General features: G+C 36.0%; 1 protein-coding gene across 2 annotated transcripts in view; it reads right to left on the bottom strand.

Annotated features, from left to right (window-relative positions):
• The window catches only part of LOC135197901 (dual oxidase 2-like), a 1,007,375-nt gene that overhangs the window by 244,981 nt on the left and 741,743 nt on the right, over positions 1–20,651 (bottom strand). For both annotated transcript variants that reach the window (XM_064225123.1, XM_064225124.1), the window contains one exon: positions 12,179–12,222. In XM_064225123.1, the coding sequence (XP_064081193.1) occupies positions 12,179–12,190 (12 nt within the window). In that variant the 5' untranslated portion in view covers positions 12,191–12,222. The remainder of the gene's footprint in view (positions 1–12,178; positions 12,223–20,651) is intronic.

Below are 20,651 nucleotides of genomic sequence, written 5' to 3'. Positions count from 1 at the left end.
TTTTCTGCAATACTGGTAAGTGTTAAGGGATCACTGTTGCCTTTAGAGTATTCAGTCGTTTAAACGTGTTATGAGGGTTCAGGTGTCTGGCTTTTGGTGAGGTAATATTTGATGCATGGTAACCAGATACTTGGCACTTCGTAACAATATATATATTATAATATATATATATATGTATATATATATATATTATATATATATATATACTAGATATATCTATATATATATATTTAATATATATATATATATGTACGTATGTATGTTTGTATGTATGTGTAATTTCGAGTTGAGAATACAAAAAAAAAAAAAAAAAACTCAAAATGTGAATTCGTTGATTTTCATAAGCCATCATATCTTCTTATATGTAGACTACAGCAAATACACTTAAGTTTGTATCAAAATACACGGGGTGCACCAGCACATGTAAAGCAAAAGACAAAATAGACCTTCTCTAAACAAATAAACACAATTATATTCATTACAAAGATATTGTGCAATTTTAGAGTGAACTTTCACAAGATGGCTGCTAAAACTCTTTCTAAAAACTCCGACTGGACCTGTTTTTACAAAACCAAGAAGCTTTTGTCTTTCCAGATTCAGAATACACAAATTAATGTTTTATGTTAATTCAGGTATTGAAGTCGTCATATTCTTTTACATATTACACGATTTATAAGTCTCAAGTTGCCTCACGCAACCTGTACCTTACCTATGAAATTCTCGCGCGCGAGAGAAACACCGCAATATCCATCACGAAAAACCACATAGTTTAACAAATACGTAAATTTCAAAATCTCAGGAAAAACAATTCGTCACTCCCACATCGCTCGCTCGAAAAACCAACGATTGAAGTTAGGAAAAACTTTGAAACACCTGCTGGGATTCAGTAAGGCAGTTTTCAGAACTGTGGCCATCACTGGACCAACTCGCACAGTCACGCGCGTCATGGAGTGTGAGAGAGGGAACCAGCTCTGGGAAGAAATGGACTGATTTCCTCTCATAAAAGTAACGCTCCTGAAGCTTTCACGACGAGCATAATGAAATTTCAGTTACTGATTACCAAGTGCAATTTGTTGCTTTTGTCAAGATACCACTTTGGTATCAATTTCGAACTACTGTGCATTTCAGGGCTGTGTCTAATTCATTTTCGTCGATAAAATCTTACCAAAGCATAGGATATGGGTCGTATTTTGGAAATAGCTATTTGAAGCCACAGCCTAATTGGCAAAAATATGCAGTGATGACTAATGTTAATAATTAAGGCACTTATCAGAGTAAATCAAAGACATTTAAAGGGAAACTTAGCTAAATCTAGCAGGCTCGTTGATAGAGGCCAGCAAAACGTCATTACTTAAGACCATCCCATTCATTGATACTGTAGTATGACGTACTTTACTAGTTACCCCGCCCATATACTTTATGAACGAAGATTCGGATGTTGGAGGTCCTACTAGTATATGGAATTCTTATATTGTTTCACACACTACAGCTCCTAATATAGGAATGGGCATTAAATGAGAATATTAACGTATAATAAAGTTCTATGGCGCAATTCACGTTTCTTTTAACTTGAAATATGCACCAAACCTTATACACACTCTGTGAAAACCATTGCTACCCTGTAGCTTTAAGGATACGTAAATATCGTTCAGATACCCACGAAATTTGCCACACGGTCGTAGGGCCTGTGTGGACGAAGGCCATTATTTAGCCAATGAATTATAATACATGTAAAGTATTGATGATATTATTAATCATAATGACAACAGTCACATTAATACTCATTACAGTTATCATTATTACTATTCTTATTATCACTATTATAATAATCATTACTGTTACTAGTCATACTTCGACATCAGGGAAAAGGATGATAGAATATGTATAAATACGTATGCCGTACAGGTACACATATATCGACAGGCATGGTACATACATGAATACACATATACATAATACATAAAAGAAATTATATTATATATATATATATATATATATAATAACTATATATATATATATTATATATATATATATATATTATATGTTTATATCTATGTTTGTGTGTGTGTGTGTGTGTGTGTGTGTGTGTGTAAGGAGGTCAGTAAAATAGGCAAGTTAAAAATCATCGTTGTAGCTAGTCAGTGAAATAGTTTATCAGCCAAAAAAATTCGGCCATTGTTTATTCTTGGTATGAAAAGTTAGAAAGGCCTTGATATAAAAAAATGTGTATATCTCTTCATACTTGTCATTCAAGTATTATTTCTATGAAGGTTACCTTTGTCCTCTTGTCTAAGTCGTTTGGTGCTTGTGTATCAACCACTCATCGGCTAATATTTAGCATATGACGCATACGATTCTTTTCTTTGTTGCAAACTGCAAAAACACGCAACACGAAAGTAGTTTTGCAGCCACGAGGACAATTTCCTAGGCTGGTCATAGGTGAAGCAGCAATATGTATAACCTGCCCTCGCCCTGTCGTCGGCAGTGTTTACTATTACGCAAGGATACCAGTTATATCGGGCTAAAAAAATATCGTACCAAACACCTCTATATGACCGTATTTTCATTTGAATATGATTGTATGTTACCAATTCCAAAGGTTTTGTATAACTGATAGTGAAAGGGTAAATAGAAATTGAGTTATAACTGCTATGAATTCCTATAGTCAACGTAAAATCATTAAATGAAAATAGTAATATTGCCATTTGTATATTTATGAAATTCCTTTGCTATATTGTCACATGTACGGAATATATACACACACACACACACATATATATATATATATAGGATATATATATATATATATATATATCTATCCTATATCTATGTCATATATATATTTTATATATAGATATATATATATATCATATATCATATCTATATATAATATAGATCTATAGATTATGATATATATATATATAGATATATATATATACAATATATATATATAGATATATAGACTATATATATATATATAGATAGAAGCTTAGATAATATATCTATATATCTATATATATATATATATATATATATATATATAGATATATATATATGATATATTATATATATATAGATATATATATATATATATAGATATAGATATATATATATATATATATATATCTATATCTATATATATATATATATATATATATATATATATATATTATATATATATACATATATATATCGAATTCTTATTCATCGCCCGTGGCATTATCAACGGATACCGTACCATTATTGTCATTCTTAACAATGATTTGCCAAGTCTTTCTTTTAATAGTTATTGTACAAGAGGGTGACATAATTATTTGATTTACTCTGATAAGCGCCTTAAGTATCAACATTATTTCTTTGATTTACTCTGATAAGTGCCGTAATTATCAACATTAGGCACTGCACATTTTTGCCGATTAGGCCGTGACTTCAAATAGCTATTTCCAAAATACGATCCATATCTGGTGCTTTGGTAAGATTTTATTGATGAAAATCAATTAGAAACGGCCCTGAAATGCACTGTAGTGACAATTTCAGTACAATGCCCATCACACATTCGCCTCCCACCTAAAAGCTTTTGTTTTATATTCAGTATCACATGTTCAGTCTTTACAATTTGATTTTTTTCTAGGTAATCTGAATTGTCATTGCCGTGTCGTAAATAAAATTTTTCATAACCACTTGAAAGGAGAACTTCCTACGGCTGCAAATCAGTTCTAAACAGACAAAAGAATTCTCTTTTCCCAACTAATTTCCTCGTGGGGCGTCCGACTTCAGGATTTTCCCCATAAATCTAAGAGGAAAATGTTTTGAAACCGAAATGATCCAGCTTTTTTAAATCGACCGAAGGCAATAAATTCTCGGACCGTCGCTGACTTCGTATCTCTACTTTTCATGCCATCAATTTTCGAAATGAGCGATGATAGCAAGTAATGATTAACGCTTTCAATCACAAGACCATTTTCTCCAGATTTTAAGACGCCGATTTAAGATCCCAATCGAAATCTTGTCATGACAGAATTAATTAAACACAATTCAATTTATTGCTCTAAAACTTTGTGCAATCTAAGAATGGACTCTCACAAAATGCACGGTAAACCTACGTTTCTAAAAGCTTTGGGTTTATTAGAGAACCGAATCGTAGAAAAAGTACAAAGTAGACGGATGATCAGGTAAGTATAAAATTCGGTATATTTTTTTCATATAACAATTCTTTTTTTTTTTATTTATTATATATTCGTCACACACAACCAGTAATTCATTTACGAAATTCTCATCCGCAAGAGAAAAACAGCAATTTTATTAAGCGGAAAACCACAAGCCTTAACAATAAAGTCAGTTTCGACATCTCAGGAAAAACAATTCGTCACTGCTGCATCGCTCGCTCGGAAAACCAACGGTGAAAGTTGGGGAAAATTCTGAAACACCTACTGGGATTCAGTAGGGCAGTTTTCAGAATTTCTTAGACCATCTCATGCACTCACGCCTGCCGTCGTGTGTGAGAGAGGGAATCTGCGCTAGAAAGTAATGGACTGATTTTCGCTTACTCGGGGAGTAAGCCTACAAATTACTTTGTTGTTCTTGTTGGGGAGGTCCATGGAAAACATAAAAAGGTCTGAAAAAGGTGTTTAGCGTTCAGTTAAAGATACAGGAATTTTAGGATAGGATATTTACAATTTATTTATTACTGTGAAAATATAGAAAATAATGTGCATGTTAAACAGTACACAATAATTATTTCTAATAAAATATAGCGTATTTTTTCTAATTTTCGTTGGGGAAACTACGCGCTATTTGACTGTAGATTTTAGCACGCGCCCCAAATAAGGAGTAGGTCGGATCAAGCCTTGTTCCTCAAGAGAGCGTATTCAAGGACGAACATATTTTAATCATTCATTATTAAGTAGTATTTTCTTTCTTTTACCGTACCATTCTCATATAGTCAAGACACTTTCTTTGATTTCCTTCGAACTTTTATTTACAGATGTTAATACTAATGACTGACATTCGCTGGGGAGTTGAGTATTATTACTTAGAATATTTCTCTTAATGGTCTGACCGCATAAAAGCGATACACGAACATTTTAGTTGTCTTGGCACAAGGTTATTTCATGCTCATTGCATGGTAATGGTAACAAAACTCAAAGCCATTCTCCGCATTGGGAGAGAGAGAGAGAGAGAGAGAGAGAGAGAGAGAGAGAGAGTTTCCTAAAAAAAGGCAACAATCTGCCTTTAAGATTACAACTGCTGTAAATGACATGAAATTACTTAAACAAATGTGCTTTAAAACAAATTTACTATACCAGAGCTATTTACAAAATATATACTGTATGAAATGTGTAATTGTGTATCATGTATTTGTATAATAAAACGAAAAAGCCAAATTCAGCAACAAACAAAACAAAAATCTACTTTAAGCTATAATGTATGAGTATGAACTACTGAACACTGAGCAGCGGGTGATATCCTCATATCCACATTCTCAAACTGCGGATGCGGATGTGGATGCAGATGTTAAGAAATTGTCAATGTGGATGCGGATTTATAAAAAATGCGAATATCCAATACATCTCTAATCTAGACTGCTTTTCTTCTCATCTTCAAGCACCGAAGGAGGATTTGGTGATTTTAATGATCTCGAAGAATGGAAAAAGTGGTTTGTAAATCCATTTCAGGCTGTTGCAAACAGTGCTGATCCAAATCTAGTTGAAGAACTGACAGACTTGCAAAATGAACCTAAGGTAAATTGTACCTTCAGCAAATTAGGTATGAGGCTCCCTGACCAAAGGAACAAGATAAATATCACCATTTTTGGAAAGAGATGAAATTATCAATGTTAGTATTCCCTTCTTCATATCTGGTAGAGAGAGGATTCAGTGTATTCTTGCAACTCTTAACCAAGCAACGGAATAGATTACAAATTTGTAAAAGGGGTGATCTGAAGCTCTGTTTATCAAATACTGAACTTTATGAAATTACACAGGCAAACTCTCATCAAGCTTACAGTAGTCATTATTTTTTGAGGGGGACGGGGGGGAGGGGTGGGGGGGGGCTAAATTTGTTTTACTTGACAACTACTGAAGCACTTATAAATGTGGATGCATTTCTTTGAATGAAATTGTTCCATCATTCAGTTTTAATTTCCTTACAGCACAAATATATTACAAAGTTAATGCCGATACAGCGTCACAGCATCATTAATCATCTTTAATTATTAGAGTACCGTCACTATGGTGGACGCCAGCCTCTGGAAATATCTGATAACGGGCGCTGAGAAAAAGAAAAAAAAAAAAGGTTAAGGGCCACTGGTGCAAACAGTACCTCGCGCGTTACACCAATTGGGATGTTTAAAACCTGTAGCGCCTAAGACAATGAAAAATGGGAGTTGGAGTGGTTAGACAGCAAGATAAAGGGATCCAGAACATAGAGGTGAAGTACACGGACCTGATGGTGGAATCTGAGAGAAAAAAAATCGTTGTACTAAGAAGTAATAGTTAGAGAGGATGGACAACACGATTAAATAAAGGAAGAGGGAATGGAGGTAAAGCAAAAGGCCTAAGGAACCATGCAAACACCCTTTAGTAAAGTACACAACTTGAGATTCAGGTACGGCAATTGACGCCTCCCCCCCTACCCCTCACCGGAAAAAGAAACTGTCGAGGAGATTTGTTCGTACAGCATTAAGTGAGAAGGATCGATTTATAACGATCTTGCTGTCCAACTCCCCAACTACTTCTTCTATATGTCCTTATGTACTCACACTATTGTCATGAACTGAGATAAAAATTTCAGTGTTCCAGCGACCTCTAAAAAAATAGAAAAAAGGTTGTGGAGAGAGAGAGAGAAGAGAGAGAGAGAGAGAGAGAGAGAGAGAGAAGAATTTTGTGTAACCCTTAAAACACCCAGTAAAAGGTTCAAATGCTTCAGAAACAATGTCATACACAGGTACTTCCTTTCAGGAGATTACAAAAAATGATAATCCTCTTCGGGAAAAGAAATAATTCAAAGGAATCAATTATTGACCAGACAATCGAACTTGTTTTCACAAAACAATTTTTTTCTAAAACGAACGAGAGAGCCAGCGAAACATATTCTACCACCCAAATGGCCCAATGACAGGCAGCGTCGACGAATTCTGGCGTGAGATTTCGGGGGATAAAATGAGCTGGAAATATGAGAAGTCATAAGTTTCATCACGATCGCTCTTTTATTTTTCTTTTGTTTCTTTTTTTTTCTCTTTCTAATGAAAATGGCATCCGACTGGGAGACACACAAAATTAGACGCTTTTCCAGTTTTTTTTTTTTCTCACTCGATAAACTTTTTATCAGCTGTCGAAAAGGAAGACGTTGGCCATTTCGAGTCGCGATAAATTCATTCCGTTTTGATTTATACACCGGAAGCACACCGAAGAGGACCAGGAGGAATTTGAGAGAGAGAGAGAGAGGAGAGAGAGAGAGAGAGAGAGAGAGAGAGAGAGAGAGTTCTATCTGAAATAAATGGTGATTTTCTATTAGTAACAGAAGAGAGAGAGAGAGAGAGAGAGAGAGAGAGAGAGAGAGAGAGAGAGAGAGAGAGAGAGAGAGAGAGAGAGAGAGAGAGAGAGAGAGAGAGAGAGAAATTAATTGTTATGACGGCGACAGTCCCGTAAACAACTTTTCCAATATAGTTGTCGTAATTCATAGAGCGCAACATGACTTTCTTTTGTTTGGGTTTAAAGTTCCGTTTCCCATCGAAATGCCTAAACCCAAACGTCAGTTTCAGATTTTTATTAAATTCTTGCTGCAGATTTTATTCAGTTCGGTTCACTGCAACTGAGATTTTCTATAATAAAACACTTTTGTGTTTAGGTGGTACAAATACGAGTCTCTTTTGTTTTTATGAAAACGTCATATTGATATTATTATAGTACTCAATCTTCCGGTTATCTTTACTACGAATTATTCATTGCTACACTAAAATATGACCATATAATATTACAAAAAACAGAATGTCTCTATATGAATAAAGGGAAAATGGAAAGAAAGTCCCATGAATAACAAAGGAGATAAAACCAACTATATATGAAATAAAGTACACAATAGCAATAGCCTTGAGAGATACTGAGAAAAAGGTTTTTGTCACTAAAATACTACTCTAGGCTCTTTTAAATTTGGGAGAAGCGACGCCAGGAAGACAGTTCGACAGTTTAAAGCGAAAGGAACATCACAATGTGGATGCTAATGTTCTTCAAAGACAGTAGCTACCCTGAACTCATTTAGGGATGTACTAGGTGCTAAGAGCGCTCCCTAAAGATCTGCTGATTATTCGTATAGTTTCAGGAAATGGTCAAAAAAAAGGATACCTATGTAATATGTAATGGTCTAAATTATAACGATCATTGTTAGGACAGAAGAAACAACTATGTGTAAATCAAGAAAATAATTTATAACATGGAAAGTACCGACCCGCAAGAAGACGAAACAAATAAAAAATGTGCCGAAGTTTTTCGGCGCAATCGAGTTTTCTCAGCCACGGCCCATGAGACTCTTAGCCGCCACCCATGAAACTTTCAGTCACGGCCCCGTACTGGTCTGTGTTGTTGACACCTACAACGGTGCCAGACGCACGATCATGGCTAAAATTAACCTTAAATGCAATCAAAACTACTGAGACTAGAGAGCTGCTATTTGGCATGTTTCATGATTGGAGGATGGATGATCAACATACCAATTGGAAGCCCCCTTGTCTGAGTAGTTTTAAGATCTGAGGGCGGACAGAAAAAGCCCGGACAGACAAACAAATAAGACATATCAATAGCTTTATTTTACAGAAAACTAAAAAAGACTAATTAAACAAGTCGACTTGGTGCTGACCAATACACCAAAGCAGGGGAAAAATAAGCCCTCTAAAACAGCCACACCAACTGGGAACGGAGAATAATGATGGGTTTGCAAAATGGGAGTAAAGCAAAGAACCAGGAAAAAGAGTTAAATACAAATTAAAGGTTTTTTTTAAACACGGGAACAAATTTGGGTCAAAACTAAATGAAAATTGTGAGTGTAACTCCTGGAACAGAGGCTATAGCAAAGCCCAAAGTTTGAAATTATGGCCATATGGTCAACCACCAATACCCTCCGGATTATAAGAACCAAAAATGTTAACCTAAGATGATTCAGCAATAACAAATAAAACAAGCGGGTATAGGACGGTCTCCAAATACTGTCATGTCATTATGTGCGAGCATAAGTGTGTGTATATATACATACAGAAACTACAACAACAGTTTAGTGGTCTTCTAGGTTTCTTCACACTTTCTCCTAATTCTGATGCTTTTCAGGGGTATTTTACGAACCTAATCTTAAATATCGTCTGACCAGGATACTACCAACAACTCCAAGGCCTTATATACCTCTGCAGTATTCATATTTATCCATAAACGTTATCTATATACTGAAAGCACTGGAGGCATGTTACCAACTAAACAGATATATTCATGCATACACAGAAACTAATTCTACAAAAAGTTTCGTTGCCCTTATGGAAGTAGGAATCACCTTATTGAAAATGCAATTTCATATAAAGAACTCCCTCACTGTGATGAACAGAAGCCGAATTTGATTCCTGAAAACACAACAATTGTAGGAAGTCCAATAAACAAAATGTGGCTACAGCCAAATAAACCCCAATTTTTTAAGATACCTAATCTCAAAACCAATTCTCGCCTATCCTCCTTAACAATGGCTTTTAATTCCTACAAATGTCTCTTTGGAACTCTTCATACTAAATATGGACATCCTACTATGCAAATCACCAGCATCACTTTTATTTTCTGCAATTTATACATTTATGTACGAAACAAGCAAAAAACTAAAAAATAAAAATTTCTTTAATCTCCTTCCTCATGTCCTTTTGCTAATGCTGTGAAGTCAGTTTTGACAACGTTCATTTCCCCACAAATTTCATCATTTTTGAAAAATTCGTCAATGACCTTAGTTTTCCATAAATGTCAATATTTCGTGTCCAATAGGTACTTACACTTTAATGTTTCTTTTACGTAATTTTATCTGGAAACTTAAGAGTTACATTGCTGTCAGTGGTTAGTCTGAAAAAAAAAAAGTATCCATACTTTTATTTTCAGGACACCTTTTTCGAACAATTATTGTATTCATCTCGAATAAAACTTTCAACTCAAACACAATTTGGTAACGGAGGAGAGTTGACTCACGGCAACGGATGCCATTTACGTATTTTCCCAATACTTAAAATAGCGAAGCGCTACATCCTGAGCATTGCTAAATATGGTTTGGACTAGAAATCCAATTCAGAAAAGACATTTGTAAATTAGGATAAGACGTTACATTTCTCCAGCTGACAAAGAACCAAGAAATCTACAGATTGGTATGCATGACTGTTAGATTATCCTCACACGCCGAAACATTTTCTGCGTTGCCTAAACAGAAGATATTTTACGGGCAGAGAACGAATGAAGAAAGAGCTATAAGATATCGCTACTCACACTGGACGTAACACAACTTGGTCTCTGGACGAACTATAAATATCTATAGGAAAATTTACTTAGTGTTTACCACTCTTGCCAGTAGAGTTCCAATACCAGTGCACTGGAATGCAATATATATATATATCTATATATATATATATATATATATATATATATATATATGATAATATATGACTAATCCCCAGTAAATAAATATATCACTAATAATTCAGGGTACTCACTGTCAATATATATATATATATATATATATATATATATTTATATATATATATATATATATATATATATATATATATATATAAGACGTCTGCATGAGTGAATATTTAGATGGTCCATTTAAATTATTCCCCAAAAGAGAGAGACAGCCCCAGCAGCAGCAGCAGTTACCCCATCAAAAAACGCTTAAAGACACTTTAATCATTCTTCATTCCTTGATCACCGCGATAGAAATTCCTCTCACGTCCGCAATGGAATGAAAATACAGACACGGCATATATCACCGGGCAGGAAGAGGCCATTCCCTTTCATGGCGGGAAGCTAAAAATCAACGATCACAGATACGTGGCGGGAAAGACAAAGAACGCGCCCGGGGGAGACACCGGATGCGCGGGGGTGGGGTTGCCCAGCGCCACTTTGGGGTCAGGAGGAGGACAGGGAGCGTTTTTGATGGCCGAGGAGGAAGAACACATCCTACAACATCCCTTCCGTCAAAAGAATGTCCAATAACGGGCCGCCGTTACCGCTGTTGTTGTGAGCAAAACCCCCCCCAGACCGTTATCCGAGGCGCCAATAGTTGTGACCCGTTATCTGTCGGCGCTCAGAGAGACCTTGCCAGGTCTAATAACGGGCCGTTCATTTTACAGCTCTCAAAAGGAATCCGGAAACGGGGGTGGCAAAAGTTGGCCCGCGACAACGAATGCCACAACTCGCCATTTGCATGAAATTGAAAAAATAAATCCGGGATCTTTTCGCCTTTCCATTTTCTCTGTCCTGGTTCTAAACATTATGAAAACGAAAATGATTCTGGCCTTTTTTTTTTTATTTTTAACTTTTAGCCGTCGACATTCCCCCGAGAGATATTCAGCAGCAGCATCTCAACTAATTCCGTCTTCCGAATAGAATAATGAATCAATTGTTTTTCCCGCGTTAGAGGAAGCGATTCTTGATGCAAATGCGGAGAGAAATTTCGGGCGTTATAAAAAGACGCAAGAGAAGAAGATGAAGAAGATGAAAGGAACACGGGTCGGATTTGCAACGAAAACACATCGGGAATTCTGCAAATGGTTTCGTTCCTTAGAGGAGGGGATCTTGATGCTAAGGAATTACAAAGTTACACCTACCAATCCGGGATAGCTTAAACGTGAGCTGGAAGTACATACAGAAGTTACCAAGTTCCTTTGAAAAAATCAGTTAGTATGCACAGGCCTTTCACTTCTGAAATCTCTCCTAAACAAACGAAAATAAAATCATGATACAAAATTCCAAAATTTGAAAGAAAAATATACCTTACAAAGATCCCAATATTTTCAACAAAATTAATCCCCAGCAGTTACTGGACCTCTTCCAAATATAACATTCATGCATCTGAAAACAGAGAGAGAGAGAGAGAGAGAGAGAGGGAAACTGCTCACCCAGTATGACCAAACAGAATAGAAAAATGAAGCTTTAAATATCCTTACCTTGAAGATCATGACACCAAGTCCTTGTTTTGGCCCAATGTTATCTGCATTAGGAAAGAATAAAAAAAATGGTTATTATATAAAATTTAGCAACTATGAGAAATTAAAAGACAAAATAAGGAACGAATGAATAATTATATACACTCACTTTCATGATTCGGACAAAAAAGCCTAAATCTACTGTAATGTCTGAAGTGCATTTTTGGAGATCTCAAAAACCAGAGGATTATTATTATTCTTTTTTCTATTATTTTTTTTTTCGCTCTATCACAGTCCTCCAATTCGACTGGGTGATATTTATAGTATGGGGTTCCGGGTTGCATCCTGTCTCCTTAGGAGTCCATCACTTTTCTTACTATGTGCGCCGTTTCTAGGATCACACTCTTCTGCATGAGTCCTGGAGCTACTTCAGCCTCTAGTTTTTCTAGATTCCTTTTCAGGGATCTTGGGATCGTGCCTAGTGCTCCTATGATTATGGGTACAATTTCCACTGGCATATCCCATATCCTTCTTATTTCTATTTTCAGATCTTGATACTTATCCATTTTTCCCTCTCTTTCTCTTCAACTCTGGTGTCCCATGGTATTGCGACATCAATCAGTGATACTTTCTTCTTGACTTTGTCAATCAACGTCACGTCTGGTCTATTTGCACGTATCACCCTATCTGTTCTGATACCATAGTCCCAGAGGATCTTTGCCTGATCGTTTTCTATCACTCCTTCAGGTTGGTGCACGTACCACTTATTACTGCAAGGTAGCTGATGTTTCTTGCACAGGCTCCAGTGGAGGGCTTTTGCCACTGAATCATGCCTCTTTTTGTACTGGTTCTGTGCAAGTGCCGGGCATTCGCTTGCTATGTGGTTTATGGTTTCATTTCTCGTATTGCACTTCCTACATATGGGAGAGATGTTATTTCCGTCTATCGTTCTTTGAACATATCTGGTTCTTGGGGCCTGATCTTGTGCCGCGGTTATCATTCCTTCAGTTTCCTTCTTTAGCTCTCCCCTCTGTATCCATTGCCATGTGTCATCGCTGGCTAGTTCTTTAGTCTGTCTCATGTATTGTCCGTGCATTGGTTTGTTGTGCCAGTCCTCTGTTCTGTCTGTCAGTCTCCTGTCTCTGTATATTTCTGGGTCTTCGTCTACTTTTATTAGTCCTTCTTCCCATGCACTCTTTAGCCACTCGTCTTCACTGGTTTTCAGATATTGCCCCAGTGCTCTGTTCTCGATGTTGATGCAGTCCTCTATACTTAGTAGTCCTCTCCCTCCTTCCTTTCGTGTTATGTATAGTCTGTCCGTATTTGCTCTTGGGTGTAGTGCTTTGTGTATTGTCATATGTTTCCTGGTTTTCTGATCTATGCTGCGGAGTTCTGCCTTCGTCCATTCCACTATTCCTGCGCTGTATCTGATCATATTTCCGGCGTTGAGTTTTGACTTGAGTATCGCCTTGAGTCTCTGCATATATTCTTTCCTGATCGTGTCCTTCATCTCTTGGTGTTTTATATCCCCTCCTTCCATTATTCCCAGGTATTTGTATCCAGTCTCATCTATGTGCTTGATGTTGCTCCCATCTGGTAGCTTTATCCCTTCAGTTCTCGTTACTTTGCCTTTTTGTATGTTGACTAAGGCGCATTTTTCTATTCCAAACTCCATCCTGATATCCCCAGATACAATCCTTACAGTCTGGATTAGGGTATCTATTTCCTTGATGCTCTTACCATACAGCTTGATGTCGTCCATGAACACCAGATGGTTGATTCTGTTGCCTCTTTTCTTGAGTTGGTACCCGGCATCCATCTTCTGTAGTACTTTTGTCATGGGAATCATGGCTACTACGATGAGTAGTGGGGACAGTGAGTCGCCCTGGAAGATCCCTCTCCTGATATTAACCTCTGCCAGTCTTATTCCATAGCTTGTAAGTATTGTATTCCAGTTGCGCATTGTATTTTTGAGGAAGCTGATGGTGTTTTCCTCTGCCCCATATATTTTCAGGCATTCTATTAGTCATGTGTGTGGTATCATGTCGAAGGCTTTCTTATAGTCTATCCATGCCATGCTTAGGTTGGTTTTCCTTCTACTGTTCTTCATTACCATTTTGTCTATCAGGAGCTGGTCTTTTGTGCCACTACACTTCCCTCTGCAGCCTTTCTGTTGGTGTGGGATGATGTTTGTCTCCTCTAGGTAGTTGTATAGCCTTTCACTGATGATACCTGTTAGTAACTTCCACATTATTGGTAGGCAGGTGATAGGCCTGTAGTTACTGGCTATATTTCCCTTACTCTTGTCTTTTTGTACTAAGGATGTTCTTCCTGTGGTCATCCATTTGGGTGCATTGTGATTTGAGATACAATTATTATTATTATTATTATTATTATTATTATTATTATTATTATTATTATTATTATTATTATTATTATTATTATTATTATTATTATTATTATTATTATTATTATTGCTGATTCTTTTGCATTCAGTCTATATAGAGTCTACGAATTTCGAAATATTTTTTCTTCACTTTGTATATCAGAATTTTAGGTCAAAGATGTCCCGTTAAGGTTTTCATATTTCTTCTAACGGCTTAAAGTTACACAATGATTGATTGCAATGCTAAAGTAAACTGTCATTTACTCTCTGAGAAAAAGAGTATCATGAGACGAGAAGACTCTTTAAACTGAAATTATATTCAATAATACTGCCCTTAGAGGAGGAACCCCTCTTAAAAATAAATAAATAAATAAAAAAATTACACACATACACACACAACAGAATTATAGAGTGGAAACGCATACGCACAAAAACATAAGTTTAATATATGTAACCGATAAATTGATAAAAAAAAAATGACCTTAGTAAAGAGTGAGTTTGAGTGTAACCCTGAGACGGGAAACGGTAAATTATTGGTTCCAAGTGCTCCCATTGGGTTTGCCCTACTGGAATTCTCACTCTGAGGGGACACCTGGCTTAACTCGTTTACACAGAACAATAATTAAAGGTTATTTGAAAAATATATGGGAACTGAGTTTGCATAATTCTTTCTAAGTGTTTACCAAACGGTCAATAACAAACCTTGCATGTTTACCACTAGAGAAATATAAATACCATACCGAAAAATTGATTTAACTCAATATATTGGCCACATAGTGCCGTCAGTGCACCTCGTGCGGTGCACTGAAGGCATTGCATTACTTAAGGTTCTTTGCGGAGTCTCTTCGGCCTCCAGCTGCAACCCCTTTCATTCCTCTTACTGAACCTCCATTCCATAGTCTCTTTCTTCTATACTACTATCCACCCTCTTCTAAGAATCGATTCATAGTGGAACTGGGAGGTTTACCTCCGGTTGCATCTTTCAAACCTTTTTGCTCTTAATTTCCGTTTCAGCAGAGAATGATCCCATAGGCCCACTGCTTGGCCTTGGGTCTAAATTCTATATTCCATTCCAATATATAATTGGACAGTGAATATAAGTACATAAGACCTTCAAAAAGTTAAAAATATTTTCTTCTTCTTTTAAAAGAAGCCCCTAGGAGAGGAGTGACCCTCACGACAAAATTGTCATCGCAGGAAAAACTCAAAGGAAACTTGTTTGTCACGAGTGCAAATTTATACAATTAAGGAACGGAAGCAGATTCTGTTGGCCCGTTTAATTGCGGTAACTCGGCAACTTTCGTCATAATTATGTAACACCTTATAAAAACAGAATCTAGTAATATAACAGCTTTCTTACGCGCAAAAATCAATAGACAGACAAACATAACTATACATCGAAATATAAATTCAGGGGAATGTGTAGTCAAAAACTAACCATAAAAGAGGATAATGAAAATAATCAATAGCCAATAGTATCAAAAAGGATTATGAAAACAACTGAATAAAAAAAAATTATAACACACAGCAATAGATATATTTCAACAAGCATTATGGGAGGGGGAAAAATATTAAGAATATCTTATTCCCAAGCTCATTTTACGGTTACATAAATACGGAACACAAAACAAAATCAGGAACGCCACAGATTAAGTTATGAGATAAGTAAAAAGGAAAGATCAAATACTTGCTTCTTTATGCCACTGTTTTCCCCACCTACTTTTTCCTTTCTTGCCTTGAGGCCTAAGGTTTCAAAAAGGGCATTAATATTCCCGTCTTTTAGGCCTCCTCATAAAAATATTCATATGCCATGTGGTGTCTGGATACGGATTTTTTATAAAACTTTCACCTTCAGCTCTCAGCGATAGTTCAAATATTCTCATCTCCTCTTGGCTAAGAACAAAGGAGAGGAAAGAGAGAAGAAAGCGGAGGAAAGGAAATAAATTGGTTCTAAAGCTAAGTAAGACAGATGGTTGTTGTTGATGTTGTTGTTGTTATTACTATTATTATTATTGTTATTATTAATTATTCAGAAGATGAAACTTATTCATATTGAACAAGCCCTCAGGAGCCAAGGACTTGAAATTTAAGCTTCCAAAGAATATAGTGTTCATTGGGAAGAAGTAAGACGAGGTAAGGGGAAATCCAGAAAGAACAGACTCCACTTAATAAATAAATAAATAAATAAATAAATAGATGAATAAAAATGCCTCAAAATACAGGGCGAATATTGTTTGGGTAGTAACGTATTGCAACTTCGCTTAAACTTCTGAAGTTCCTCTGGGAGATTGTTCCACAGTCCAACGGTGTGAGGAATAAAGGACCTCTGGAACTGAAAAGTTCCACAGCGAGGTACCTTTACTGCAAATGCTTAGAAAGCAAGTGCAAGTAGAAAATTCCAAAGCTAAAGCGTAGAGTCTGACAGACGATAGAACGGCGTGTGTTTAAGATATATTTCATATATATATAATATATTTTCCCATATAATGGTTATGATCATCATGGGTCCTCGTCATGTTACTGTATTATTGTATATATATATATTATATATATATATTTATATATATATATATATATGTGTGTGTGTGTGTGGTGTGTGTTGTTGTTATGTATTTATAATATATAATAAACATTGATATAATGTATATATATTATTATATATATAAATATCTATATATATATATAATAAATATAACCTGTAAGTATTATAATAATATATATATATGAATATATTATAACTATATATATATATTTGAATATAGATACATACTTACATACGTACATACATACACGAATTGGCACTGAGTCAATCCCATTACGAAATGGGTAGAGCGGGCACAAGAAAGCACAACTGCGGATCATAAAGCCTCACAAATCCATAATATGGCTGTGATTTAGAAGGAATTTTCCAAGTTCACATGTGCGATTCAAGCTTAAGGGGCAAACACTAAAATCATAAAGGTGAATCTCCACCACGAAAAACGTTACTATTCACGAAAAAAGCTTCAAGAAAAACCATTCACGACAACAACGGAGGTCTAAAGCAAGCTGTGGAAATTCTCCAAAGCCCCACTCAGCGACAAAGAAGAGGAATCATTTTTACATTCACAAAACTGCCAGTAAAATCAATATACGCAACTTAACATTTCACTAAGCCACAACACACACAATGTAACAAATGTTGCAGAATCTGAAATGCAACAAAAATATGCAAGCAAGTTAAGGTTTTAAATTGCCGGGTTTTTGACCTTTCACCAAACGCCAGCCTGAACAGTATGCAAATTTTACACATTATCCTTGAGCCTTACAAATCGTAGTCCATCCACTTCTGAGAGAGAGAGAGAGAGAGAGAGAGAGAGAGAGAGAGAGAGAGAGAGAGAGAGAGAGCAAAATAAATTCTGGCACGGCTAAACGGCTTAAAACAAGACACTTACTCACATATATACCCAAACAAACACCAAGATTATTGATTTACATACAAGATGGCAAATGGAGTTAAACATTTACCCTCAGTTCTCTTATAATATGCTCTATTTCTTAAGAAAAAAAGAAGAAGAAGACAGAACACCAAAAGTCGTCTATCACATCACATCTCCACCGGGTCTAAATTCAATCATAAGCCACATTCCTCAGTTCACGATACTTTTTTGTTTTTACAATGCCAAAACTGACAAGGTCTACTACACCCTTTATTAGTCGATCAAGTCACTTCTCCCATTGCAGTAAGCAACAATAAAGAAACTACCGCAACTGTTGCTATTAGCAACTATAAAGAAACTACCGCAACTATTACTATAAGCAACTATAAAGAAACTACCGCAACTATTGCTATAAGTAACTATAAAGAAACTACCGCAACTATTGCTATAAGCAACTATAAAGAAACTACAGCAACTATTGCTATAAGTAACCATAAAGAAACTACGCACTATTGCTAATAATCAACCTATAAAGAAAAACTACAGCAACTATTGCTATAAGTAACCATAAAGAAACTACAGCAAATATTGCTATAAGCAACTATAAAGAAACTACAGCAACTATTGCTATAAGCAACTATAAAGAAACTACAGCAACTATTGCTATAAGCAACTATAAAGAAATAAATTCGCAACTTTGCTATAAGTAACATAAGAAACTACCGCAACTATTGCTATAAGCAACTATAAAGAAACTACAGCAACTATTGCTATAAGCAACTATAAAGAAACTACCGCAACTATTGCTATAAGTAACTATAAAGAAACTACCGCAACTATTGCTATAAGCAACTATAAAGAAACTACCGCAACTATTGCTATAAACAGCTAAAAAGAAACTAGCGCAACTATTGCAGTAAGCAACAATAAAGAAACTAGCGCAACTATTGCTATTAACAGCTATACAGAAACTAGCGCAACTATTGCTAAGAACAGCTATAAAGTATCTAGCGCAACTATTGCTATAAACAGCTAAAAAGAAACTACCGCAACTATTGCTTTAAGCAACAATTAAGAAACTAGCGCAACTATTGCTATAAACAGCTATACAGAAACTATCGCAACTATTGCTAAGAACAGCTATAAAGTATCTAGCGGAACTATTGCTATAAACAGCTATAAAGAAACAAGAATATTCTCTATAAAGTAAACATACGAGAACGACAAAATAAGACAGTGTCAGTAGGTAATCAATTAAAATAGAATAATTATTTTTTTTCTTCTTACCTCTCATGGATCTTCTCCATGACATACAAATCTCAAAGCAACATTCACCCGTGTATGTGTGTGTGTTGTGTGTTGAGGGGGGTGGGCGGCTATTCCCAAAAACCGTATTTGTGGCTCAGATGATAATGTCAAGCAGAATGAAGCGCAGGAAAAAAAAAAAAAAAGACACCTTCCAGGGCTTACATGTCTGGAGAAGTAATATTCAAAGACGTAAAAAAAATGAAGGATTTCTTCGCTGATGGAAGTTCCTCAGAAAAAAAAGACCCTTACTCTTTTCTTTCTTAATTATTTGCGTATTTTTTATTTCTTCGTCACAATTAAGAGAAAAGATTATTTCCGGAAGTCGTACGTCAAGATAAAATATTTATCAATTTATGACTTTTATCTGATGATACAAAATAAGCAAACTCAGAGAAAACGTAAAAATGACAGTTCCTAAAAAGAAGAAACTAACAAAATCTCACTAACTCGCGTAGAGAGAGAGAGAGAGAGAGAGAGAGAGAGAGAGAGAGAGAGAGAGAGAGAGAGAGAACTTCATGCAAGTCTTGTTGATTCACTAATCCCGTTACTTCATCTTTAAAACACAAGGTTTATACAGCATGAAATCATATCGTTTTTCCTTTAGAAAACTCGCAAACTGATGCTTGTTTAGGTCAGTTCTATGCTGAAGGAAATTCTCTCCCTTCGAACACAGAGAAGTAGGGCTTTGTTTTGTCGACAATAAAGGAGATAGAGTTTGTACAATCTTAGTTTATGCGCAAGCATTTGTTTTTGCTGAGAGAGAGAGAGAGAGAGAGAGAGAGAGAGAGAGAGAGAGAGAGAGATTATGTGTGCATGTCCGAGAGGTTGAAAGAAAAAACAGTGTTACTGAGAGAGAGAGAGAGAGAGAGAGAGAGAGAGAGAGAGAGAGAGAGAGAGAGAGAAAGCGTACATGCCAGAGAGGGTGAGAAAGAGGAAGTATGTACGTGCTTGAAAGCGTACGCAAACATGTATCTCCTAAGAGGATAGAATATGAGAGACAGAGGAAGCACTCGCGCATGCGCCCGTCAGGGAGAGAGAGAGAGAGAGAGAGAGAGACGAGACGAGAGAGAGAGAGAGGAGAGAGAGAGAGAGAGAGAGATGTCCATCAGGTGGTGACAGTGATTGATGTTTCCAGCGGTGAAGCCCAGTCATGGTCCTGGCACCCTTCAGAACTGGTAGGGACACGTTGGAAATAATAATAATAATAATAATAATAATAATAATAATAATAATAATATAGGGAAAAACTATATATATCCTATTTCTCCCAGTAATGTCTAAGCGATATATCTAATTCTAGAGATCAAAATACTTTAACATACGTCATCCGTTATCGGGCAGTTCAAACCGGTTATTCCATCTTTTTATCTTCAAGTTGAGG

The sequence above is a fragment of the Macrobrachium nipponense genome, chromosome 21 (genome assembly GCF_015104395.2).
Source record: "Macrobrachium nipponense isolate FS-2020 chromosome 21, ASM1510439v2, whole genome shotgun sequence".
In the NCBI taxonomy this organism is placed as follows: Eukaryota; Metazoa; Arthropoda; class Malacostraca; order Decapoda; family Palaemonidae; genus Macrobrachium; species Macrobrachium nipponense.
The sequence above is the reverse complement of the archived record's forward strand: the minus strand, read 5'-3'. Positions and strand labels throughout refer to the sequence as shown.